General features: G+C 40.6%; 1 protein-coding gene across 4 annotated transcripts in view; it reads right to left on the bottom strand.

The window, feature by feature from the left end:
* Positions 1-14,491: 14,491 nt before the first annotated feature.
* LHFPL3 (LHFPL tetraspan subfamily member 3) overlaps positions 14,492-27,385 on the bottom strand; it is a 612,036-nt gene continuing 599,142 nt past the window's right edge. For all 4 annotated transcript variants that reach the window (XM_053553932.1, XM_053553934.1, XM_053553933.1 and 1 more), the window contains one exon: positions 14,492-16,779. Coding sequence is in view for 1 of the 4 variants with exons in the window: in XM_053553931.1 (XP_053409906.1) it covers positions 16,751-16,779 (29 nt within the window). In the remaining 3 variants the exon portion in view is untranslated. The remainder of the gene's footprint in view (positions 16,780-27,385) is intronic.

Raw genomic sequence — 27,385 nt, 5'->3', positions numbered from 1 at the left:
CCAGAGACCTTTTACACTCTCCCACCTGAGACAGGTGCTGACTGAGACAATTGATTTGGACCTTTTGAACTGAGCCAATCACCTGAGGACTATTCAAGTGGTGCCTTGGGTGTGTGCTTGTAGGAAGGTTTAATTTTCCTTTTCCAATTGTTGCCTGTCGGGGGCGGAGTGACTTAATTGCTGGTATTTTTCCACAGCTGAGACTTCAACCCAGAGTAACTTTTCACTAGGGTCTGACAGAGACTAGCTGAAAACAGGACAGAACCACTTAGCCCCACCACACCAAACAGGTCCCCAGTTTCTCAGGCCATAGCACTGTACAGGTCCTTGACAAAGCTCCAGAGGAAAAATCAAATGGTGTAAAATAATCATGGGGCAGAATCAGTGGAAAAACTCTGGTAACATGAATAACCAGAATAGATCAACCACCCCCCCCCCCATGGAAAGATATGGCAGATGTAAGTGAAGATCCCATTCATAAACAGCTGGCCGAGACGTCAGAAATCAAATTCAGAATTTGGATTGCAAATAAGATTAATAGAATGGAGGAAAATTTGGAATTAGAAATTCAAGGAGCAATTCAAAAGTTGGAATTAGAAATTCGAGGAGATAGCTGGGCGTTGTGGTGGGTGACTGTAGTCCTAGCTACTTGGGAGGCTGAGGCAAGAGAATCGCTTAAGCCCAGGAGTTGGAGGTTGCTGTGAGCTGTGTGAGGCCACGGCACTCTACTGAGGGCCATAAAATGAGACTCTGTCTCTACAAAAAAAAAGAAAAAAAAAAAAAGAAATTCGAGGAGAAATTCAAAAGTTGTCTCAAGAATTTAATGGATTTAAGGACAAAACCACCAAAGATTTTGATGCACTGAAGGAAGAATTTGCAGCCCTCAAAGATCTGAAAAATACAGTAGAATACCTGAGTAACAGAGTGGAGCAAGCAGAAGAAAGGATTTCTGACATTGAAGACAAATCTTTTGAACGCTCCCAAACTCTCAAAGAGGAAGAGAAATGGAGAGCAAAAATGGATCATTCTCTCAGAGAGCTCTGTGATAATTTGAAGAAGGCTAATATCTGCCTCATTGGAATCCCTGAAAGTGATGAAGTGGCCTCACAAGGCACAGAGGCCCTTCTCCATGAAATTATGAAAGAGGATTTTCCAGACATGCCAAGATATTCTGAAATTCAGATAGCAGACAGTTTCAGAACCCCAGAACGACTCAATCTGAATAAGACATCCCCCAGGCATATCATAATTAACTTCACTAAAGTTAATATGAAGGAGAAAATTCCGAAAGCAGCCAGACGTAAGAAATCCATTACCGGGCAGCGCCTGTGGCTCAGTGAGTATGGCGCCGGCCCCACATGCCGAGGGTGGTGGGTTCAAGCCCAGCCCCGGCCAAACTGCAACAAAAAAATAGCCGGGCATTGTGGCGGGTGCCTGTGGTCCCAGCTGCTTGGGAGGCTGAGGCAGGAGAATCACATAAGCCCAGGAACTGGAGGTTGCTGTGAGCCATGTGATGCCACGGCACTCTACCAAGGGCAGTAAAGTGAGACTCTGTCTCTACAAAAAAAAAAAAAAGAAATCCATTACCTACAAAGGGAAGAATATTAGAATGACTACAGATCTCTCTGCTGAAACTTTTCTAGCCAGAAGAGGGTGCTCATTGAATTTAATCTCCTAAAGCAAAATAACTTTCTTTCTTTTTTTTTTTTTGTTGCAGTTTGGCCGGGTCTGGGTTTGAACCTGCCACCCTCGGCATATGGGGCCGGCGCCCTACTCACTGAGCCACAGGCACCGCCCAGCAAAATAACTTTCAACCCCGGATCCTGTATCCAGCTAAATGGAGTTTCATTTATGATGGAGAAATTAAATACTTTAATGACATTCATATGTTGAAGAAATTTGCCATAACCAAACCACCTCTTCAGGATATTCTCAGACATATCCTCCATAATGACCAGCCCAATCCTCTACCACAAAAGTAAACTCACTCAGAAACTTTTGATCAAACTCCAACTTCCACAGTGGTGAAAGGATTAAAAATGTCCACTGGACTTTCAAAAAACTCGATACCCAAAATTTTACCATACTTATCAATATTTTCCATTAATGTGAACAGCTTAAATTGTCCTCTAAAGAGGCACAGGTTAGTTGACTGGATACAAAAACTCAGGCCAGATATTTGCTACATACAAGAGTCACATCTTACCTTAGAATATAAATATAGACTCAGGGTGAAAGGATGGTCGTCCATATTTCAGACAAATGGTAATCAGAAAAAAGCAGGTGTTGCAATTCTATTTGTAGATACATTAGGCTTTAAATGAACAAAAGTAAGAAAGGATAAGAATGGTCACTTCATATTTGTTAAGGGTAATACTCAATATGATGAGATTTCAATTATTAATATCTATGCACCGAACCAGAATGCACCTCAGTTTATAAGAGAAACTCTAACAGACATGAGCAACTTGATTTCCTCCAGCTCCATAATAGTCGGAGATTTCAACACTCCTTTGGCAGTGTTGGATCGATCCAGATTTAAACCTAACCATCCAACATTTGGATGTCTGCAGACATCTACAGAACATTTCATCCCAACAAAACTGAATACACATACTTTTCATGAGCCCACGGAACATACTCCAAAATTGATCACATCTTAGGTCACAAGTCTAACCTCAGTAAATTTAAAGGAACAGAAATTATTCCTTGCATCTTCTCGGACCACCATGGAATAAAAGTTGAACTCAGTAACAACAGGAATCTGCATACTCATACAAAAACATGGAAGTTAAATAACCTTATGCTGAATGATAGCTGGGTCAGAGATGAGATTAAGAAGGAAATTGCCAAATTTTTGGAACAAAATGACAATGAAGACATGAATTATCAGAACCTCTGGGATACGGTAAAGGCAGTCCTAAGAGGGAAATTTATAGTACTGCAAGCCTTCCTCATAAGAACAGAAAGAGAGGAAGTTAACAACTTAATGGGACATCTCAAGCAACTGGAAAAGGAAGAACATCCCAACTCCAAACCCAGTAGAAGAAAAGAAATAAGCAAAATTAGAGCAGAATTAAATGAAATTGAAAACAAAAGAATTATACCACAGATCAATAAATCAAAAAGTTGGTTTTTTGAAAAGGTCAATAAAATAGATAAACCTTTGGCTAACCTAACCAGGAAAAAAAGAGTAAAATCTCTAATCTCATCAATCAGAAATGACAAAGACAAAATAACCACAGACTCCTCAGAAATTCAAAAAATCCTTAATGAATATTACAAGAAATTTATTCTAGGAAATATGAAAATCTGAAAGAAATTGATCAATTGGAAGCACGTCACCTTCCAAGACTTAGCCAGCATCAAGTGGAAATGTTCAACAGGCCAATATCAAGTTCTGAAATAGCATCAACCATACAAAACCTCCCTAAAAAGAAAAGCCTGGGACCAGATGGCTTCACGTCAGAATTCTACCAAACCTTTAAAGAGGAACTAGTACCTATATTACTCAACCTGTTCCAAAATGTAGAAAAAGAAGGAAGACTACCCAACATGTTCTATGAAGCAAACATCACCCTGATCCCCAAACCAGAAAAAGACCCAACAAGAAAAGAAAATTATAGACCAATATCATTAATGAATATAGATGCAAAAATATTCAACAAGATCCTAACAAACAGAATCCAGGAACACATCAAACATATTATACATCATGACCAAGTCAGTTTTAGTCTGGGGTCTCAAGGCTGGTTCAATATACGTAAATCTATAAATATAATTCAGCACATAAACAGATTAAAAAACAAAGACCATATGAGCCTCTCAATTGATGCAGAAAAAGCTTTTGAGAATATCCAGCATCCCTTCATGATCAGAACACTTAAGAAAATTGGTATAGAAAGGACATTTCTTAAACTGATAGAGGCCATCTACAGCAAACCCACAGCCTATATCGTATTGAATGGAGTTAAATTGAAATCATTTCCACTTAGATCAGGAACCAGGCAAGGCTGCCCATTGTCTCCACCGCTCTTTAACATTGTAATGGAAGCTTTAGCCATTACAATTAGGGAAGAAAAGGCAATCAAGGGTATCCATATAGGGTCAGAAGAGATCAAACTTTTGCTCTTCACAGATGATATGATTGTATATCTGGAAAACACCAGGGATTCTACTACAAAACTCTTAGAAGTGATCAAGGAATACAGCAGTGTCTCAGGTTACAAAATCAACATTCATAAATCGGTAGCCTTTATATATGCCAACAATAGTCAAGCTGAAAAAAACAGTTAAGGACTCTATTCCATTCACAGAAATGTGAAAGAAGATGAAATATTTGGGAGTTTATCTAACAAAGGACGTGAAAGATCTCTACAAAGAGAACTATTAAACTCTATGAAACGAAATAGCTGAAAATGTTAACAAATGGAAAAACATACCATGCTCATGGCTGGGAAGAATCAACATTGTTAAAATGTTCATACTACCCAAAGCAATATACAATTTTAATGCAATCCCTATTAAAGGTCCACTGTCATACTTCAAAGATCTTGAAAAAACAATACTTCGTTTTATATGAAATCAGATAAAACCTTGAATAGCCAAGACATTACTCAGAAATAAAAACAAAGCAGGAGGAATCACGCTACCGGATCTCAGACTATACTATAAATAGATAGTGATCAAAACAGCATGGCACAAAAACAGAGAAGTAGATGCCTGGAACAGAATAGAGAACCAAGAGATGAATCCAGCTACTTACCATTATTTGATCTTTGACAAGCCAATTAAAAACATTCAGTGGAGAAAAGATTCCCTATTTAACAAATGGTGCTGGGTGAACTGGCTGGCAACCTGTAGAAGACTAAAACTGGACCCACACCTTTCACCATTAACTAAGATAGACTCTGACTGGATTAAAGATTTAAACTTAAGACATGAAACTATAAAAATACTAGAAGAGAGTGCAGGGAAAACCCTTGAAGAAATTGGTCTGGACGAGTACTTTATGAGGAGGACCCCCCAGGCAATTGAAGCAGCTTCAAAAATACACTACTGGGACCTGATCAAACTAAAAATCTTCTGCACAGCCAAGAACACAGTAAGTAAAGCAAGCAAACAGCTCTTAGAATGGGAGAAGATATTTGTCTCTGACAAAGGTTTAATAACCAGAATCCACAGAGAACTCAAACGTATAAGCAAGAAAAGAACAAGTGATCCCCTTGCAGGCTGGGCAAGGGACTTGAAGAGAAACTTCTCTGAGGAAGACAGGCACACAGCCTACAGACATATGAAAAAATGCTCATCATCTTTAATCATCAGAGAAATGCAAATCAAAACTACTTTGAGATATTATCTAACTCCAGTAAGATTAGCCCATACCACAAAATCCCAAGACCAGAGATGTTGGCTTGGATGTGGAGAAAAGGGAACACTTCTACACTGCTGGTGGGAATGCAAATTAATACATTCCTTTTGGAAAGATGTTTGGAGAACACTTAGAGATCTAAAAATAGACCTGCCATTCAATCCTATAATTCCTCTACTAGGCATATACCCAGAAGACCAAAAATCACATTATAACAAAGATATTTGTACCAGAATGTTTATTGCAGCTCAATTCATAATTGCTAAGTCACGGAAAAAGCCTAGGTGCCCATCGATCCACAAATGGATCAATAAATTGTGGTAGATGTACACCATGGAATATTATGCAGCCTTAAAGAAAGATGGAGACTTTACCTCTTTCATGTTCACATGGATGGAGCTGGAACATATTCTTCTTAGTAAAGTATCTCAAGAATGGAAGAAAAAGTATCCAATGTACTCAGCCCTACTATGAAACTAATTTAGGGTTTTCACATGAAAGCTATAACCCAGTTATAACCTAAGAATAGGGGGAAGGGGGAAAGGGAGGGGAGGGAGGGGGGAGGATGGGCAGAGGGAGGGTGATTGGTGGGATTACACCTTACAAGGTGTAATCTTACAAGGGTACATGTGGAACTTAGTAAATGTAGAATATAAATGTCTTAACACAATAACTAAGAAAATGCCAGGAAGACTATTGTTAACCAGTGTGATGAAAATGTGTCAAACGGTCTATAAAACCAGTGTATGGTGCCCCATGATTGCATTAATGTACGCAGCTATGATTTAATTAAAAAAAAATATTTTTTCTGGGTGGCACCTGTGGCTCAAAGGAGTGGGGCACCAGCCCCATATACTGGAGGTGGCAGATTCAAACCCAGCCCTGGCCAAAAACTGTAAAAAAAAAACATGTAAAAATTATTTTTTCTCTTATTGCTGTATAATAAAAATGCAATTTTTATATATTGATTTTAAGTCTAGCCATCTTATTTATTTCTTATAATTTTTTTACCTATTTTTTTAAATGAGAGCAATTATAATCCTCCAATGATGACAGTTTTTTAAATACAATTCTTATAACTTTTATTTCTTTCTTTTGCAGGCTAAGATGATGTTATGATAATAGAAGTAGTAGTGGTAGGCTTACTTTGTTCATATTTTAAAGGGAATGCTCTACTCTTTTAAAAGTATAGATATTGGGCTGGGCATGGTGGCTCACACCTGTAATCCCAGGGCTCTGGGAGGCAGAGGCAGGTGGATTGCCTGAGCTCGCAGGTTTGAGATCAGAGTGAGACCCCTCTAAAAATAGCCAGTCATTGTGGTGGGTGCCTGTAGTCCCAGCTACTTGGGAGGCTGAGGCAAGAAAATACTTAAGCCCAAGAGTTTGAGGTTGCTGTGAGCTGTGATGCCAGAGCACTCTACTGAGGGTGACATGGTGAGACTGTCTCAAAAAAAAAAAAAAAAAGTATAGATATTGGATATAAATTGTTTCTTAGGTAAAAAAAGAAAAAGAAATTATCCATGTTTCTAGTTTTATAAAAAAGAATTTAAATCACAGATAAGTTTTAAGTCTTATCAAATGATTTTTTTGCAGTTATCAGACAATCATAAGGTTCTTCTCTTTTGGTTTCTTAATGTGATGACTTATATAAATACATTTTAAAATGCTGTTTCTATTAGAATATAAGTTGGTCTATATTACTTTTCCTTTTTCAAACTACCCTTGTCCGTTTATATTATTAAGTTGAGAATAACCTCAGAAATTAGTTGAGAGAGAATTGTTTCTTTCTATTCTCTGGATAATTTTGTACTAGATTTACATAATCAGCTCATTGAAAGTTTGGTAATTGTTGGGCGGCGCCTGCGGCTCAGTCGGTAAGGCGCCATATACCCCATATACCGAGGGTGGCGGGTTCAAACCCGGCCCCGGCTGAACTGCAACCAAAAAATAGCTGAGTGTTGTGGCGGGTGCCTGTAGTCCCAGCTACTCGGGAGGCTGAGGCAAGAGAATCGCTTAAGCCCAGGAGTTGGAGGTTGCTGTGAGCTGTGTGATGCCATTGCACTCTACTGAGGGCCATAAAGTGAGACTCTGTCTCTACAAAAAAAACAAAAAAAAGAAAGTTTGGTAATTGTTTTCCTTGTGAGAGATTAACATTTTGAAAATTGAGTTATAACACACATAAAGCATATAGATTTTAATAGAACAGAAGCACTGTTAAAACACGATTTGGTATTATTTTTATTATTTTTCAAAAGATCAAGTATGGCTTTTTAAAATTATTTATTTCCATTTTACAAATATTTAAAATTCTCATTTGTTTTTTAAAATAGAGATGAGGTCTTGCTATACTGCCCAGGCTGGTATTCAGTGGCTATTCACAAGCACCATCATAGTGCATTGCAGCCTCCACCTCCTGGCCTGAAAGTGATCCTCCTGCTTTGGCCTCCTGAGTAGCTGAGGGTACCTCCACACCTGGCGTGGATGGCATTTTTATATGCCACTGAATTAACCTTTTAAATTGACTCATTCAAATATTTTCTATGTTTATTAAATATTTTTGTCTTCTTGACCTCTCAATAATTTGCAAGAGATATGTTAAAATCTCCCCTTATGATAGGGATTTATATATTTCTCTTTGTGATTCTTTCATTTTTACTTTATATATGTTGAAGTTATCTTATTCAATACATAGAAACTTAGAATTTTAATATTTTCTGGGTGAATTGAAACTTTTATCCTTGTGTAGGGACTGTTTTGATAGCTAAAAATGTTTTATTTATTTTTTGGTCTGCTATTAATATAGACTTCTTTTAATTAGTATTTTGCTGGTATATATTTTTTCCTTTTTTTTTGAGTCTCAATGTTTTAAATGTGTCTTTTTCTTTTTCTTTCTTTCTTTTTTTTTTTTTAGAGACAAAGTCTCACTATGTTGCCCTGGGTAGAGTGCTGTGGTGTCACAGCTCACAGCAACCTCCATCTCCTGGGCTCAGGCTGGGAGCCTCTTGCCTCAGCCTCCCAAGTAGCTGAGATTACAGGTGCCTGCCACAAGGCCTGGCTATTTTTGTGTTGCAGTTGGCCAGGGCCAGGTTTGAACCAGCCACTCTCATTATATGGGGCCAGTGCCCTACCCACTGAAGCACAGGAGCCGCCCTAAATGTGTCTTGTTAACAGTATATAGGTTAAAAAAAATACCAGGGCGGTGCCTGTGGCTCAGGGAGTGGGGCGTCGGCCCCATATACCGAGGGTGGCAGGTTCCAATCCGGCCCCCGCCAAACTGTGACAAAATATAGGTGGGCATTGTGGCAGGCGCCTGTAGTCCCAGCTACTCAGGAGGGTGAGGCAAGAGAATTGCCTCAGCCCAAGCGCTGGAGGTTGCTCCAAGCTGTGACTCCATGGCACTCTACTAAGGGTGACAGAGTGAGACTCTATCTCTAAAAAAAAAAAAAAAAGTACCAATCTCTGGATCTTCCTTTCAAATGATAACTTTATTTATTTATCTAATTTAATTCAAGATGAGATATTGCTACGTTGCCTAGTCTCCTGCCTTGGCCTCCCAAAGTGCTGGGATTACTGGTGAGCACACACTTGGCCTTTAACTGACAACTTTAATCTACTTTTATTTCTTGTGTTATCTAATTTGGACTTATTTCGTTTTACATTATGCTTTCTGGTTGTTCTACTTTCTCAATGCTTCTTTTTTTTCTGTTTTGACCTTCCTTTTCTACTACTAGCTACTTCCTTTTCTACTGTGGCATCACAGCTCACAGCAACCTTAAACTCTTGGGCTTAAGCGATTCTCTTGCCTCAGCCTCCCAAGTAGTGGGGACTACAGGCACCTGCCACAATGCCTGGCTATTTTTTGTTGCAGTTGTCATTGTTGTTTAGCAGGCCTGGGCTGGTTATGAACCTGCCAGCCTCAGTGTATGTGGCCAGCACTGTAACCTCTATGGATGCCAAGCCTATTATTATATTTTTTGAGACAGAGTAGAGGGGCATCATCAAAGCTCACAGGAAGCTCAGGCTCTTGGGTTCAAGTGATCCTCCTGCTTCAGCCTCCCAAGTAGCTGGGACTATAGGTATGTGCCACTATCCCTGGCTAATTTTTCTATTTTTCATAGAGATGGGGTGTTGCTGTTGCTCAGGCTGGTTTTGACCTGGTCTCAAGTGCGTGGCCTCACTTTGGCCCCCCAAAGGGCTAGGATTGTAGGTGTGAGCCACTGCATCCAACCTACTAGCTATTATTACTATTAAAGTTAATCTACATTTTAACTCTCTCTTCAATTAACACAAATTCCTCAAATTCCGATAATTGCACCCCAATTTACATGTTACTGTTATCCTACAACTATAGTATTTTAGTTGCCTTTAAAAAAAATCCCCCAAATTAGATGTTTTATTTTGTACAATGTTGGTTTAGATTTATTCATGTGTGTACCAAATTCTTTATTCTCTATTCCTTTTTGCATCTCAGATCTCACTTTTGTTTTTATTTGTTTGAGGTACCTTTTCATTGCATCACCCAGGTTGGCATGCAGTGATGCTCTCATAATTCACTGTAGTCTCACACTCTTAGGCTCAAGTGATCCTCCTGGCTCAGCCTCCCGAGAAGATAGGATTACAGATGTGCACCACCATGCCTGGCTCAAACCTTACTTCTTGGCTCATGTTCAGAAATTCCTTCTGTGTAGGTCTATTTTTGGTAAAACCCCTGACTTTTTTACCATTGGTTTTAACAATTAGAGCTGCTGAAGCATGAACATTGGGAAGAATCATCACAAATGGTAATCTCTAAGACACATAGTCATCCACTTGGCCAAAGTCAAAAAATTTTACAAGCACCAAGATGTGAAGCGACAACTAACCTACGAAGGAAAGGTCGTCAGGCTAACCGCAGACTTCTCAGCAGGAATGAACCACAGTTTTATTTTGATAGTTATTTTACCTAAGCACTTTGAATATATAGGTATTATGCTCATGTCTCTGGAATTTATAGTTAATCTAGAAATTAATCCTTTGTAGGTAGCATGCCATTTTTGTTTGTTTGTTTTTTTATAGTTCCTCTATCTTTGGTCTATGTTTTTACTATCATGTCTGAATTTAGTTTATCTTGCTTGACATCTTTTGTGTTTTCTATGTGTGTAGACTCATATTCTTTCATCATTTTACAAAGAAATTTCAGTATTTTCTATTCAAATATTGCCTTTCTCTTATTTTCTCTATTTCTCCTGGAGCTCTAATTAGACACATGTATCTTCTCTATTGTTTATTCTCTGTCAATTTCCAACCCCTAGCCTTACTGTATTGTATTCTGGATAATTATTTTTAGGCAACTTCCCTCTTTGGGTATAGTTTACTTTCAATTTAAAACAATGTATTTTAAATTCCAATGATTATATTTTTCATTTTTAAGATTTTTTGGTATTTCTTCTAATCTGCCTACTTATATGTGTATCTTTGTCATATTCATTTTTTAGATACTATATACCTTTTTTTTATGAGACAAAAGTCTCACTCTGTCATCTGGAGTTGAGTGCTGTTGCATGATAGCTCACAGCAACCTCAAACTATTGGGCTCAAGCCATCCTCTTGCCTGAGCCTCCCAAGTAGTTGGGACTACAGACACCTGCCACAACACTCAGCTGTTTTTAGAAATGGGGTCTTGAGTTTGCTCAGGCTGGTCTCTGCTCCTGAGCTCAAGCAATCCACCCACCTCGACCTCCCAGAGTGCTAGGATTATAGGTGTTAGCCACTGCTCCTGGTTTTAGATATTTTATTTCCTTAATAAAAAAAATTATTATTATTATTTTTGAGACAGAGTCTCATTATGTCACCCTCGGTAGAGTGCTGTGGAGTCACAGCTCACAGCAACCTTAAAGTCTTGGGTCCAAGCAATTCTCCTGCCTCAGCCTCCCAAGTAGCTGGGACCACAGGCACCCGCCACAATGCCTGGCTATTTTTTTTTTGCAGTTGTCATTGTTGTTTAGCTGGCCCCGGCTGGGTTCCAACCGGCAAGCCTCTGTGTATGTGACTGGTGCCATAACCACTACGCCACAGGTGCTGAGCTGATTATTTTGTATTTTGTATCTGATATTTCCAGTACCTAAAATCTGTGAGGCAATAAATCTATTGTTAGTTAATTCTGGTTATCTCTTGTGGTTTTTATATTTAATAATTTTTAAACTGTAAGTGCATACTTTGTTAAGCTTATCTGGTGAGGTCTCTTAGAGATGCTTTCTTCCAGACAAGATGTGTGTTTGTGTCTACCTGCTGCCCGGGGCTCTAGCAAGCTCTTTATTTCTTGGTTTGGGGTTTCTTTCTAGAGACCGAAAGATTGAACTCTGTAGCCATCTTCAAGGGTCCAGGCTGGGGTGGGAATCTCAATCTAGCTCACCCACTTCTAGGCTTAATCTTCCATTCCCTACTCTGATATATGGATTTGCCTTTGGGCAACCCAAGTCTTTGCATTTGCTTTCATTTCACATCAGTTTTCAGCTTACTACTATCCCTCTCCTTCTCTCCCTCACCCCTCTTCTTCCTACTCCTCTAAATGCCTTTGGGATTTCTCTTACTTTCCTGCAAGCTAAGCTATGTCTTAAAAATAAGCTCCTTAAAAAAAATAAAAATATGCTCATTGTAATTTATCCAAGATTTAATAGTAGGGCATAACAAAGGCTTTTCGGAGTATCCAGTTCAAACTGCTACAAGTAGAAGCCAAGGGTAATTTTTAAAAAATGTAAAATAGTTTTTCTATTCTTGTGATTCTTCATTTAGGAGAATGGTCTCCAATTCCATCCAGATTGTTACTCTTAAGTACATATGTGTATATGGGAGCAAAACCCAAAAGGAAATTAAGTAGGTGGAAATGGGGAGGAGAGTGCAATGCATATATCCTGGGTGAAGGGCCTACTTACAACCTTGACTTAAAATGTACAGAAAGCAAATTATGTAACCAGCATATGTATAGCCCTGTAATATTCTGAAATTAAAAAAAAAGTAAAATAGTTTATGTCACTCTCCTGCTTAAGCTTCTCCATGGCTTTCTCTCACACTTGAAATGTATAAACCGTCCTGGCCTACGGAGCCCATAGTTAGTTCCTGGCTTGTGCTCACATGACTTCCCTCTGCCACCTTGGTGTTCCTCTGGCATAGCCAGCTCATTCCTGCTTTACGGCCTCTGCCCAGTGTCTCCTCTGACTGACATGTCCGCTCCTATTTTCACATGGCTGGTTCTTTCTCACCACTCGGGTATCACTTTAACTGCCCCTTTCTTGGCCTGGTGGGGTGGCTCATGCCTGTGATCCTAGCACATTAGGAGGCCAAGGCGGGTGGATTGCTTGAACTCAGGAGTTAAAGACCAGCCTGAGCAAGAGAGAGACCCTGTCTCTGCTAAAAATAGAAAAACTGGTTGGGCATTGTGATGGGTGCCTGGAATCCCAGCTACGCAGGAGGCTGAGACAAGAGGTTGCTGTGAGCTAGGCTGACGCCAGGGTGACAGAGTGAGACTCTGACTCAGAAACAATGCCACTTTCTCATAGATGCCTTCTCTGGCAAGCTTTCCCGTTTCTCTATCACATCACGTGTTTTAATTCTCTTTAGGGCACCTGTGATTTATTAGCTGAGTATTCCTGTTGATTGCCTCTCTTGCCCTACTAGAACCGAAGGCCTATGGGACCAGGTGCCTTTTTGTGTGCTTCTATCTATTGAAGCCACTATCTTCTCATGGCTTAAACTAGTTTTTGGCACATAGTAGGGACTCAGTACACATTGATGGCTACTTAGTCACTTTAGACAGGACGTAGGCTCTTCCATGCTCCGGAGTTCCCACTACTTCCTATTAGCTCCCCAATCCAGCTTGTTCTGTTCATTTAATTATCTACGTCGCCCCCATATGCATTTGAATTTTCAATCTCTGCTCATAAATGTCCCTTGAATTATCTTCAGCATTTTGAGAGTGGAAACTTTGTTTGTTTATTTATGTTTTGAGGCAAAGTCTTGCTCTGTTGCCCTGGCTAGAGTGCCACGGCCCCAGCATAGCTCACAGCAACCTCAAACTCCTAGGCTCAAGCTATCCTCCTGCCTCAGCCACCTGAGTAGCTGGGACTACAGGTGCTTACTAAAACACCTGGCTAATTTTTCTCTTTTTAAGAGAGATGAGGCTGGTCTTGTCCAGGCTGGTCTCGAACTCCTGAGCTGAAAGGATCCTCCTGCCTCTGCCTCCCAGAGTGCTAGGATTGCAGGTGTGAGCCACCATGCTCAGCTAAGACTTTATGTTCTGTCTTCCTTTTCTTCTACCTTCAATGTCTTGCATATAGTAGGAGAGAAAGGAATTAACATTCATTGAATATCTCCTACTTGTTAAGGACAACACTATAATTTAATTTATATCCTTACAACAAACTGTGGGGCTGGGTTTATTATTTATATTCATTTAGGCTTAGAGTTATTCAGAGTCATTTAGTAAATCAACAACCCATGTAGACGACATATACCCATTATGAAGTACTACAAAAGGATTGTTCGTATCTTAGGAACATGGCTGTTTTCTTTTTTTAATTTAGAGACAGAGTCTCACTTTATCACCCTTGGTAGAATGCTGTGGCATCACCCAGCTCACAGCAACCTCCAACTCCTGGGCTTAAGCGATTCTCTTGCCTTAGCCTCCTGAGTAGCTGGGACTACAGGCACCTGCCACAATGCCTGGCTATTTTTTTGTTGCAGTTTGGCTGGGGCCAGGTTTGAACCCGCCACCCTCAGTATATAGGGCCAGCGCCCTACCCATTGAGCTACGGGTGCTGCCTGGAACACGGCTGTTTTCATCTTGCAAAGTGAAGATCAGGCAATTGGATACTACAGGTCAAATTTTACTTGAGCAGTTCAGCTATTTAGTTAGTTAATTTCATTCATTCTATGAAGAATTAGCTTGAGTTATGCCAACGTCTGGCTAGAAGAGGATCTGGAGATGTTAATTATGCCTTCTATGTGAGGGTCCTGAATAGCTAATGTAAACATGAAAATATCAGCAAAGCAATTTTCTGAGGTAGTCATCAAACCATCAGCTATCACTGGATCATTGAACAAAGACAGAATGCACTGAATGTATACCACACCAACAAGGATTCGTTTAAGTAACAAAATCTTATTTTTATTTTTGTTTGTTTTTTTTTTTACAGAAATTCAGATATCCCAACAAATTTCTTTACATTTCCTGGACCTTAAAAAAATTACACACAACTTTTGGACGCAATACAACAGAACAGAATGAGAAAGGGAGTCACAGTTTTTGTTTTTAAAAAAGATAAAAACATACTTCTTATACTTAGTTAACATTTAGTGATTTACATGTGTATTACCTATGTACAAATGGTACATCATCAATGACCCATCTTCAGAGCACTGTGGTATGCTAAATTACACTTAGGTTTTATGGCAAAAACTTTTAAAAAACATTTGCATGTGGATAGAAAGTACTTTTTCATTTTTGTTAATACCACTATGAGTGAGGCAGGACTCCCAGTGGACTCTAATTTACATGGACTAGAGACAGCCAATACCTTTTGTTTTTCTTATAGATAAAGCAGAGAGGTATCTCCCTTTAAACAAAAGATGAATTCTTGAAAAGTTGTGTGTAATTAAATTTAGTAAGTAGGGTGTTACGAATCCATTAGGGAGCTAATACTTAAAGCAACAAATGACTCCCAGAATGACTAATACTTTAGTTATGGATATTAAGTATTCCCTTAATTTGGTTCTTTAGAAAAGCATCATCTCTGTGAATTGGGTTTTACTCATTTGAGTGTGCCAGTAATTTACTTTTAGCCATTTGTGAAAAGATGGCTAGTATCAGATACGTTTGGCTAGAATACGAGTGTGGTCCTGACAGAGAGAAGATAAGGGCAATCACCCCTGATCTGTATCAATTCTTGTGTTATCTTCTGTCTGATGTCTAATGATATATGCTGATTTGATCTTAATTTTGAATCTATGAATGAGAGAATTCTGTATGTCTATGCTTTCTGCTCAGGTATAGAACATGGTTTGGCTTCCACTAACTATCCTTGATGTAAATTTTAGCTTGTGTTCACTCTCAGGCAATTGGCTATTTCAACTTTAAATATTTCTCTGTTGTTGAATATTGGCAGGATATGTGGTGAAGGAAGCCGGTAAGCAAAAGATTGTTGAAGACAACTGGTTAGATGTAACTACAGCCAGATGTCAGCTAACTAAAAAGAATCAGTAAATAAAAGGGTAACTTATTCCTACTGAGTTTCTTTGATCTATATAAGCACATAGTTATTTATTTCTAAGGCTATTAAATTATTATTTATTTTGTTAGTACCACTTACTATCTTTTAGAAATATGTTTAATGAAATGATTTAAAAAAAAAACCCAAAAATGAGTGCCTGTCAATAAGGGAAATAAAAGATATAGATTTCTGATAACATGTATGACAAAGAAATATAAAAAGGATATATTTTAGATGAGTTATTTATAATGCATATTAAATTCCTATGCATATACTAAGGAAAATTAGAACAGAGTGTTCATCTGATAGTAGCCTATATATTACATGTGAGCATCCAAGGTGAAAATGACCTTTCTATATTTTTCAGAGTTCCTTGATGCTGTTTCCTGAAAGATAGGGACATCTATGTTGCTTGGGAACCTATAATGTAAAGATGTACTTCCTGTAATATACAGCTCGATGGAGTAATAGTATATGTCAGAAACACTTTCTCAGTAATAACTTTGAACAGACAGATTAAATGGAACACAGACTGGGTAAAAATGTAGGGTGTTACATTTCTTAATAACTGAGTGGTTATAACTTATTACACAATGAAATAAATGAAAGGTAGGGATGAAGGACCAAAGGTCGCGGCTCCTGTGAAAACATTCAGAGGCATTTTCTAAGACGCTTCCTTAATAAATGATGCTTGATCAGCCTCTTGGCTATTGAGATAGGAATAATTTAGCCTAACCGCCTTTCTTAAAATTCTATTTAAAGATTAAAGCTTTTTGTTTTCAGTTTGATTAAAAAAGGACAGTTTACAAACCTCAGTACTTATGTATTTTACATGTAAATTCCCGCACATTGATATTCCTCCTCCTTAAAATATTTCCTGAATATGACTTTTTCATGATCTTATCCAATGACAGTTTCCAATGAGTTGGCATGTAATCCACGATGGCATCTCTTTCCAGAAAGCCACGCCCATCTCTGCTGATCTAGATTTAGAAGGTGCTTTGATAAGTGAATGTTTCACTCTTGTCCATGTTCGTCTCTGTACTCTGATCTCTCTCAAGCGTCTTCCTTCTTGATGTTGATGTATAAAAGCTGTTATTCAATTTGTTTAGCTGTTATTCAATTTGTTTTGTGCTCATTCTAGTGAATATTGGCTTAGCAGAACTGCAAAAAGGGGAGGGAAGAGAGAGACAAGGGGTGGGGGAAGAAAAAAGAATGTATCATTTTCTGTCAGCAAGACTTTTGTGCACAATATTATTTGTCATGGAAAAATACACCAACAAATGGTTCAAATGCACTTTGGATCTGTTACTGAGATTTTTGTTCCAGTAAACCCACAACACAGTCTTCCCGGCAAGGAGAATAAATACGTTTCTTCCATCTGGGTCAAGATTACAGGCTACTTTGAAGGAGCAAGGGAGAATGTGGATGATCCCAACCATCACCAACTCTCCTGCCTTGCATGGGAAAATGTCCCAATTGTGTGTTTTCCTCTTCTTTCCAAGCTTTATTTATTTTACACTCAACATTATTGCAACAGTTACTCAAGAAATTAATATAAAGAAGAATCACCCACAATCTAGTCACTTGGGCACATCAACTGTTTTCTTCTATTATTTAAGTGTGCACTTATTTATTTACTTAATTTTTGAGACAGAATCTCACTCCGTCACCCAGGGCCTGAGGGTATCTCACACATGTGTGGATGGGTAAACATACCTAGTAGTTATGATGTGATGTATTTGGGCTGAAAGGGAACAGTCTATTTGGTTTTGCATTACAGAGCACAGAACACAAAACAAGATTATGGTTTCTGACTGTGTGCCAGAGAAACCTCTGAAAGATTCTTTTGTTGTTTTCAGCATGTTCCCCTTGTTTTCTGACACACTTTAAAAAATCTTAGGCACATTACGGTTTTAATGAACTTATCTTAGCAAGGGAACTCACAGTTACTTTAATGTACCCTGACGACACAGGGGATAATTGAAATATGATCATTTCATAATGATGATTAGTCTATAATGATTCTCTGAGATTGAGTCATGCAGGCAGGAGCCCTCCGGAAGGGAATGCTTTCTTCAGATATTATTAAAAGCACCATAAACAATCCATGGATTGTGCACAGTGACATTGGTGGCTCCGAATCCGTGCCCAGTGGTCTCCTCTGCTCTGTAGATGCCCCCCTGCTGAGTGGAATCCAGAGTCGAGTCTGTGGGTCTCTGATTCCACCACCCTAGTCATCTTCTCTCTAAATATTTTCTTATTTTAAATCCACAAAGTTGAATGGGTTTTCTGGTAAGATCATAAAAAGTGCTAGCTGGAGTGGGGGTTGTATACCTAGGAAAGAGACATAGGGGAAGGGAAGATCCCATTTTCTTGAGATTCTCAAATAGATAGACTCTTGCTCTCTGGTAGACAGTCCTGCTTTGGCGTGCCTCATTTGTTGGTGTCTAGGAACCAGAGACTCCCAGTTTTTCTCTCCTCAGCTCTGAGCTGCCTGGCTTGGCTTTATGACATTGAGGATGAAGGAAAAGTATGACACTGCCAAAAAGGAAGTCCATGTGCCTCATGCTGCATCCAGGGCAATGCGAGATGTGTTCCCAGTGGGCCAGGAATGGGTGATGGAAGGGCTTTAGAATCAGACCCAGAGCAGTGACACTCACACCTGGGAGGGGAAAGGAGCTTCCTACAGGGCAGACATCTCCCTGGGAGGGCCCCTGGCCGCCTTTTAGGAAAGCCTGAGGTGAATCTCACAGGGCTCCCCTTCCCCTTCACCATCTGGGCGTATAGCCCAGGGCCTGACCAGGAGAGGCCATTCATCAACAATTCTTCTTGGATCTACTCTGGTCTTGGGTCAGCCCTGGCCTCTATATGGCCAAATCCCCCATCAGATCCTTCATTGTAATCTAACTGTTGATTAGTCAACTATTCCTTCTTTAAGCTCTCTTTGATGACTGCTTTCAACACAGAGTCTATACTCCCCACCCACAGTATCAACAGTAGGCACAAAGTTGAGGAATGAATGGGAAAATGAAAGCGTGAAGACAGTAAGTCAGGCCTGGATTAGGGTGAGGCAGGTGAGGTGTCTAGAGTATAAAATTTAAGGAGGCTCACTCAGGGTGTCAGGTAAGTATAAACTTAAGAAGGCTCACTCAAGAGTGTCAGGTAAGTATAGGGTGGGCCCAAATTACTGGTCTCAAGTGATTCTCCTTACACTTTGCATACGAGGTACCTGGGCTGCCTCATCCCAGCCCCAACCCTGCTTGTGAGTGCTGGCTGCTCATCGTGAAGGCTCCTGGGAAGGTTTTCTTGGGTTTCAGTTACACAGACACTGCTACTACTGTGTTTTTTTTTTTTTCTTTCAGTTTTTGGCTGGGGCTGGGTTTGAACCCACCACTTCCAGCATATGGGACTGGCGCCCTACTCCATTGAGCCACAGACGCCACCCTACTTTGTATTTTTTCTTTCCATTGCATGACACCACCATGCAACAGAAACATCAGGGCATGCAAGAGCTCTGCAGAAAATAACCGGGATGTTTGTTCCAGTGATCAGAACACAAAAACCTTTCCAAAGAATGTAAGGAAATTACTTTGCAGGGGGAGTAAAATTAGAATGCTATTACCACGACTTAGATGGCAGACACAATCAAGAATTTCCCACTTGAAGGCTTGGCAAGGGCTAGCTCTTCAAACAGATGGGTGAAGAGGGTAGGTAGAAGGGAATAAAGGATAGATTTTCCTCTCCCAATGTGGCCGTCACTCCTTCAGTCTTCTTTTTTTTGAGACAGAGTATGTCTCTGTTGCCCTGGGTAGAGCCATGGTGTCATAGCTCACAGCAACCTCAAACTTTTGGGCTCAAGCAATCCTGTTGTCTCAGCCTTCCAAGTAGCTGAGACTACAACGCCTGGCTATTTCTTTTCTTTTCTTTCTTTTTTTTTTTTAGTGGAGATGAGGTCATGCTCTTGCTCAGTCTGGTCACAAACTGAGCTCAAGCAATCCACCCACCTCAGTCACCCAAGTGCTAGGATTACAGGCATGAGTCACCACATCTGGCTTCTTTCAGTCTTAAGACTGTGAGACCAAGAACAATTTGCAGAATTGGGTAGAAGCATCAGTATGGTTGTAATTGCTGCCTACTGAAACATTCTGATCTTTTTAAAACTTTTGCCAACTTTATTCATGCCCCATAGATGTGGCCTATTGGGGAGGAGATTTAAAAGGTGTCACTTTCCCCTGGTTGCACAGAGCCTGGATGAATAAATAAGTCATTCAATGCTGCTTTGGATCTTTGTTCCATTGGATTTGCCCGTGTAACATGTCATGAGCTCTGAGTTACCATTTCCAAGGGGCTCTTTGCAAATCCTTTTTTGAAGCTGTCATCTGAATCAATGCTCACGAGAGAGGCATTTATAATGGCTGCATTGTCCAGATTATTTAAATGCTACTTTGTTGAATTTTCTGTGTGTTTATAGACGCTGAAAGGTCTCCAGTGGCCCATTTCTGCTGATTGTACTCCTCTGACCTATTCAACCAGGGTGTGGAGCCCCCATGGTCAGGATACATGGGGGCAGGCCCCGTCTGAGTGAGAGAACAGCCTGATGGGAACAGTCAGGCTTTTGGCACAAGGGCTGGCTCAATCTTTGTTGTGAAAATCAGTAAGAGAGGAATTCCAGGTCACTCTTGCCATTGGCTGAACAAGCTTCATCATTTTCTCCCATTCTATTCTTTCAAAATGCACCCAGCTCTAACAGGGACATCTGACACCCTTCATATTTGGCAAGAATACACTCCCCTAGAAAGAATGTCTCAACATCTACAACCTCAGGTGCTTTCCACATGATGTGTCCCAACAGTGGGTATGGCAGATTAAAAATGGCCAAGATTCTTTGACATTCCTCCCTTTGTGGTGGTGGGGGGGAGGGTCTATTTGGGCTTTCAGAGTCTTGGTAGTTTTCTTTTCTTTTTTTTTTTGAGACAGACTCTCACTTTATTGTCCTCGGTCGGGTCGAGTACTGTGATGTCATAGCTCACAGCAACCTCTAACTCTTGGGCTCAAGCAATTCTCTTGCCTCAGCCTCCTGAATAGCTAGGACTACAGGCGCCCACCACAACACTTGGCTATTTTTAGAGATGGGGTCTTGCTCTTGCTCAGGCTGGTCTTGAACCTGTGAGCTCAAGCAATGCATCAGCCTTGGCCTCCCAGAGTGCTAGGATTACAGGCGTGAGCCACTAGGCAGGTTCTTTCTCTCTCTATCTCTCTCTCTCCTTTTTCCTTTCTTTTGTGGTAAAAAACACAAATACAAAACCTACCATCTTAACATTTTTAAGTGTATTGTTCAATAGTGTTAAGTACATTTCAGATCGTTGTAAAACAGATCTCCAGAACCTTTTGCTTTGCAAAACTGAAATTGTACAAAACTCCACATCTCCCCGCCTTCTAGCTCCTGGTAACCCCTACTCTACTTTCTCTTTCTATGAGTTTAACTATTTTAGGTACCTCATATGAGTACAGTGTAGAATCATAATGTAGTATTCATCTTTTTGTGACTGGCCTATTTCATTTAGCCTAATGTCCTTTTTTTTTTTTTGAGACAGAGTCCTATTATGGTGCCCTTGGTAGAGTGCTGTGACGTCACAGCTCACAGCAACCTCTAACTTTTGGGCTTAAGTGATTCTCTAGCCTCAGAAGCTGAGACTCCAGGCACCCGCCACAATGCCTGGCTATTTTTTTTGTTGCAGTTGTCATTGTTGTTTTATTTGGTCCAGGCTGGGTTCAAACCTGCCAGCCTCAGTGTATGTGGCCGGTGCCCTACCCACTGAGCTATGGGCACCACCCTAGCCTAATGTATTTAAGGGTCACTCACGTGGAAGCATGTGACAGGATTTCCTTCTTTTGGGGGGTTAAATAATATTACACTGCATGGTATGTATGTGCACATTCTGTTTATACATCCATCCATTGACAGACATTTCGGCTGTCTCTATCTCTTGGCTATTGTGAATAGTGCTGCAGTCAACATGTGTGTGAAAATATCTTTGAAATCCAGTTTTCAATTCTTTTGTATGTACAGTCTACCCAGAAGTGGGCTTGCTGCACTGTATGGTTGTTGTCTTTTTAGTTTTTTGAGAAACCTCCATATAGTTTCTCATGGTGGTTGCACCATTTTACAGTCCCACCAATAGTGCACAAGGGTTTCAATTTCCTCACATCTTACCAGCACATGTTCTTTTTTTTTTTGTAGAGACAGTCTCACTGTACCGCCCTCGGGTAGAGTGCCGTGGCGTCACACGGCTCACAGCAACCTCTAACTCCTGGGCTTAGGTGATTCTCTTGCCTCAGCCTCCTGAGCAGCTGGGACTACAGGCGCGCGCCACAACGCCCAGCTATTTTTTTTTTGCAGTTTGGCCAAGGCTGGGTTTGAACCCGCCACCCTCGGCATATGGGTGAGCTACAGGCGCCGCCCACATGTTCTTTTTTTTCTTTAATAGTAACCATCCTAATGAGTACGGGGTGGCATCTCATTGTGGGTTTGATAATGCATTTCTCTGATGATTATGAATGTTGAACATCTTTTGAGTACTAGCAATTTCTGATTCCCCTGAGGCCTTGGTACTACATGGAGTGGGACAGGAGCTCAGCTGGGTCCAGCTTTTCAGCCATTCTAGCTAAGGGGTCTACAAGTGAGTGAAGTCACCTTGGGCCCCTTTCCCCAGACCACCAAGCCAGCCACCAGCTAAATGCTGCCAAGTGACTCTGGTTGATGCTATATGGAGCAGAGGAATTGCCCAGCTGAATCTTCCCCAAATTCCTAACCCACATAATTGTGAAATATAATAAAATGGAAATGGTTGCTGTTTTAGGTTTTTTTTTTTTGATAAAAGGTCTCTCTGTATTGCCTCAGAGTGCAGTGGTATCATCATAGCTCGCTGCAATCTCAAACTACTGGGCCCAAGTGATTACCCTGCCTCAGCCTTCCAAGTAGCTGGGACTATAGGTGTACACCCCACTAGGCTTGGCTAATTTTTACTTTTCTTTCTTTTTTTTTTTTTTTGTAGAGATAGGAGGTCTCATTATATTGCTCAGGCTGGTCTGGAACTACTGGCCTTAATTGATCCTCCTGCCTTGGTCTCCCAAAGTGCTGGGATTAGAGGCATGAACCACTATGCTCAGCCTGGTTGGTTTAAGCCATTAAGTTTTGGGATAGTTTGTTATAGTTTGGGATAACTAGAATAGAAAACAAATGCCCTTTTCTCTGATACTGGTTTAGATTTGCCTTATTAAATATATTGTAATGACATGTCCAGTTGGCACAATGCTCACAGGTCAGAAAGCCACCATCACTGACTCATCATTTTCTTTCTGGCATACTTTTTTTTTTTTTTCTTTTTTTGAGACAGAGTCTTACTCTGTTTCCTGGGCTAGAGTACTGTAGCATCAGCCTACCTCACAGCAACCTCAAACTCCTTGGTTCAAGTGATCCCCCTGCCTCATCCTCCCGAGTAGCTGGGATGACAGGCACCCACCACACCACCTGGCTAGTTTTTCTATTTTTAGTAGAGACAGGGTTTCGTACTTGCCCAAGCTGGTCTTGAACTCCTGAACTCAAGCAATCCATCCACTTCAGCCTCCCAGAGTGCTAGGATTACAGGAGTGAGTGACTGTGCCTAGCCCTGACACACAACTTCTAGAGGAGAAATGCCTGAATCCCCATCCTCCACTTTCTGGTCTATCCATATTCTTTAGGCAGTCTATCCTTCCAGTGGTCTACTGCAAAGGTCTTGGGTATATATTGAACACACATAAATGCATTCTCACGATATAATTTTGGGCTCAACTAAGGGTTTAACACTAATTATGGCTGTAGATTGATCAACATTAGCTTTATAGATAAGTTTGTTGTGGTTATTTGTTTGCAATTGGCTAGTGGATTGGCAAAAAGTTGGATCTATTTCCATTGCTAATCTTCGCCAGCATGCCACCCTCCACCCATCAGTCTGCACTCGCCTGCCCCCAGCTGTAACGATGCCAGAGACAGCGGATGGGAAGCTAACCCCCAGTTACCAGCCTTAGAAATATTCTCTAACGTTTTCTTACCCTAACCAGAAGGGCAACACCAGGACTTTTTTCTGAGAGTTAAAATTTGGTTTGCATCTAAATTCTTAGCTTAGCCCAGATTTCTCAACAGGTCTGAGCTTCGTCGTGTGTGGCTGTAACTGTGTGGTGGCATCTATAGTTTCCGTGTAGGTACTGCAGCAGGGGAGAGGGACTGGGGAGAAAGGAAAGAAAAGGTCCTGTCATCTTTAGAACTTTTCAGGTTTGCCAGTAATTGTGTTTACATTTTAAAACAGAAAGCAAGATACAAAGTGGAAACAGCTCATTCCTCAAGAGCCCCCCCTATTTCGGCTCTGTCGTATTGCCACTTACTGCTTCACAGTACTACTTGCAATCTGCACTAGGATTTTCTTGTTTTCTGTCCTCCTCCCTCACCAGAATGTGAGCCCCGTGCCATCAGCACCTCCCTTGTCTCACTTGCCACCACACCTCCCAGCTCCTAGCTCAGTGCCTGATTTGTGACAGGTGATCATTAAATATTGATATTTGCTGAACAAACAGAGGAGGTAAGAAATAGAAAAGTTATCGCGCTCTCTGCACCAATAATAGTGCACTAAGTCAGTGCTCCTCAAACTTCAATAGGTGTAAGATAACGCCTGGGTAAAAATGCAGAAGTTGATTTGGTAGGCCTGGAGTGGAGCCCAAGAACTCGCACTTCTAGCCTGGGCCGTGCTGCTACTGCTGCTCTGGTACTGGATTTTTGAGAAGCAAGGCACCTGAATGAGCTCCCTGAGGCAGAAGACGCCCTCCTCAGCCTAACAAGGAGCTTGGTATACACCAGGTATTTACAAATGGTCAGGTGAGCAAATGAAACCAAACCAGGCACAGGAATCTATGAAAAACCTGGTAAGAAACCTGGCAAAGCGAATCTCTAGCAGCTGGTAGAAATGCTAATTGACCTGCAACCTCAATGGGGACTTTTGGGGGCTTTCAATCCCTTCCCCCTCCATTAAGGAACTGGGCAGATGGAAAAGAGGAGGTGGGGAGGCTCTCTCTGCCTGAGCCACAGAAGGAGATTGTCACCATTTGGTTGTAACAATAACATTTTTTCCAGCATGATTATGTAGAGGGGCATCTGGAAATAGGTGAAAAGGTATCACCCAAGACAGAACTTGTACATTTTCTTTCCTCTTTTCTTGCCCCAGGCTCTTCTTCTTCTTTTTTAACCTTTATATTTTCTGCTTTTTGTTGCTGTCTCTCTGTCTTGTCCTGTCTTCCTTTGAATCTGATGTACTGATTTCAGTCCAGGAGGGATGCAGGTTAATAGCTAACATTGTTCTTCTGTGTACTTATGTAGATCTTTTTTTTTTTTTTTTGCTGAGAAGGGGCAGAAAATGGCCTAAGACTTGGGCCCTGATAATTTTGCTATTCTTTTTTTTTTTTTTTGAGACAGAGTCTTACTTTGTCACCCTTGATAGAATTCTGTGGTATCATAGTTCACAGCAATCTCAAACTCTTGGGCTTAAGGGATCCTCTTGGAGCTGGGACTACAGGCACCTGCCACAACACTTGGCTGTTTTTAGAGATGGGGGTCTCCTTGCTCAGGCTGGTCTCAAACTCGTGAGCTCAGGTGATCCACCTACCTCCTTGGCCTCCCAAAATGCTACGATTATAGGTGTGAGCCACTGGCCCAGCACAATTTTGCTATTCTTGTGCGCAGTGGACAGTGAGACTGTGACCTCAGGCACAACACTTTTCTACGTGTCTCTTTCTCAAAAAGCAATTCGTGAGAAAGAATTTTGTTTGTGAATTTATGAACATGTCCCTATTCTTCTCCCTCTCCTCCCCATTAAGGAATACTATGGAATCTATTAAAAGCAACCCCCCCCCCCAAAAAAAACAAAAAAACCAGACACAATTACTTGGAAGGCCTCACAATTATTTGGCAGGCCTCACACTGTGAATAGAATATTGCTGTAGATGTATAAATCCTAATAGTATTCATTGTCCAGTTCTAACACGAAGCCGTTCCATATTTTACACAAGTTGCAAGGCTTTCAATAACTCAGGTCCATGGCAGGCAGGGTGAGTGTGTAGTGTCCTTGATTTTAGTGCATTTCACAAGAGCTAGTAAATCAGATGGTGATCTTAATGTGCCATCTCCACTTCAGCGACTGCCACACACTTTCCCGAAATTTTTTGTAATTGTTTTGCTTTTCCATTTCATGAGCTAGATCATACACTAACACTTCACCACGTGGTCATAACAATCCTTAAAATATATAAATAAAAGCAAAAGTAAATTGAGTATGACCACACATAAAATTGCAAATCCTAGAGCCAAATAGGCACTGGCTTTTCCATGTAGTAAATTCATCTCTGTCTGTTGCCATTGAATATTGAGTCTCACACATCTTCCTTTAAGCTCCCTCTACCTCCGGGGTAGGAAAGACTACCAACTTTTATCATTTCCCTGTTCCCCGATTTTGTCCTTAACTTCTCTACAAGGTCTGCCTCACAGATTTTCCAAGCACCATTTGAGAGTGAATTGTCCTTCTTTGATAATGTAAGTTTCCTGATTTTCTTGGGTGCTTATAGTTCAGTGGTTAAGTGTGTGTTTTCAAGAATGATTCTCCCTGGCTTTGAACCCTAATTCCACCACTTACTGGCTAGGTAACACTAGAGAAGTTCTTTAATATGTCTTCAGTTTCCCCATTCAAAAGGTGGGGGTTCCCCCTTCCCAAAGCTGTCCTGAAGATGGATTGAAATGATGCTTATAAGGTATTTATGATTAACTGTGCAAACCTGGCACATAGAAAGAGCTCAGTACATGTTGGTAGTATTTTTTTTCTTTTTTTTTTTATTGTTAAATCATAGCTGTGTACATTAGTGCAATCAAGGGGTACAATGTGCTGGTTTCATATACAATCTGAAGTATACTCATCAAAATGTTCAACGCAGCCTTCATGGCATTTTCTTAGTTATTGTATGTAGACATTTGTATTCTGCATTTAGTAAGTTTCGCCTGTACCCATTCTAAGATGCACTGTAGGTGTGGCTCCACCCATTACCCTCCCTCCACCTTAACCTCCCCCCTCCCTTCCCCTCCCTTGGCCCTTTCCCCATAGTCTTGTGCTATAGTTGGGTTATAGCCTTCGTGTGAAAGCTATAAATTAGCTTCATAGTAGGGCTGAGTCCATTGGATACTTTTTCTTCCATTCCTGAGATACTTTGCTAGGAAGAATATGTTCCAGCTCCATCCATTTAAACATGAAAGAGGTAAAGTCTCCATCTTTCTTTAAGGCTGCATAATATTCCATGGTATACATGTACCACAATTTGCTAGTCCTTTCGTGGGTCGATGGGCACTTGGGCTTCCTCCATGACTTAGCAATTATGAACTGGGCTGCAATAAACATTCTGGTACAGATGTCTTTGTCATATTGTGATTTTTGGTCTTCTGGATATAAATCTAGTAAAGGAATTATAGGATTGAATGGCAGGTCTATTTTTAGGTCCCTAAGTATTCTCCAAACATCCTTCCAGAAAGAATGTATTAGTGTGCATTCCCACCAGCAGTGTAGAAGTGTACCCTTTTCTCCACACCCATGCCAACATCTCTGGTTTTGGGATTTTGTTATGTGGGCTACTCTTACTGGGGTTAGGTGGTATCTCAAAGTAGTTTTGATTTGCATTTCTCTGATGATTAAGGATG

The sequence above is a fragment of the Nycticebus coucang genome, chromosome 11, assembly GCF_027406575.1.
Source record: "Nycticebus coucang isolate mNycCou1 chromosome 11, mNycCou1.pri, whole genome shotgun sequence".
NCBI classification, from domain to species: Eukaryota; Metazoa; Chordata; class Mammalia; order Primates; family Lorisidae; genus Nycticebus; species Nycticebus coucang.
The sequence above is the reverse complement of the archived record's forward strand: the minus strand, read 5'-3'. Positions and strand labels throughout refer to the sequence as shown.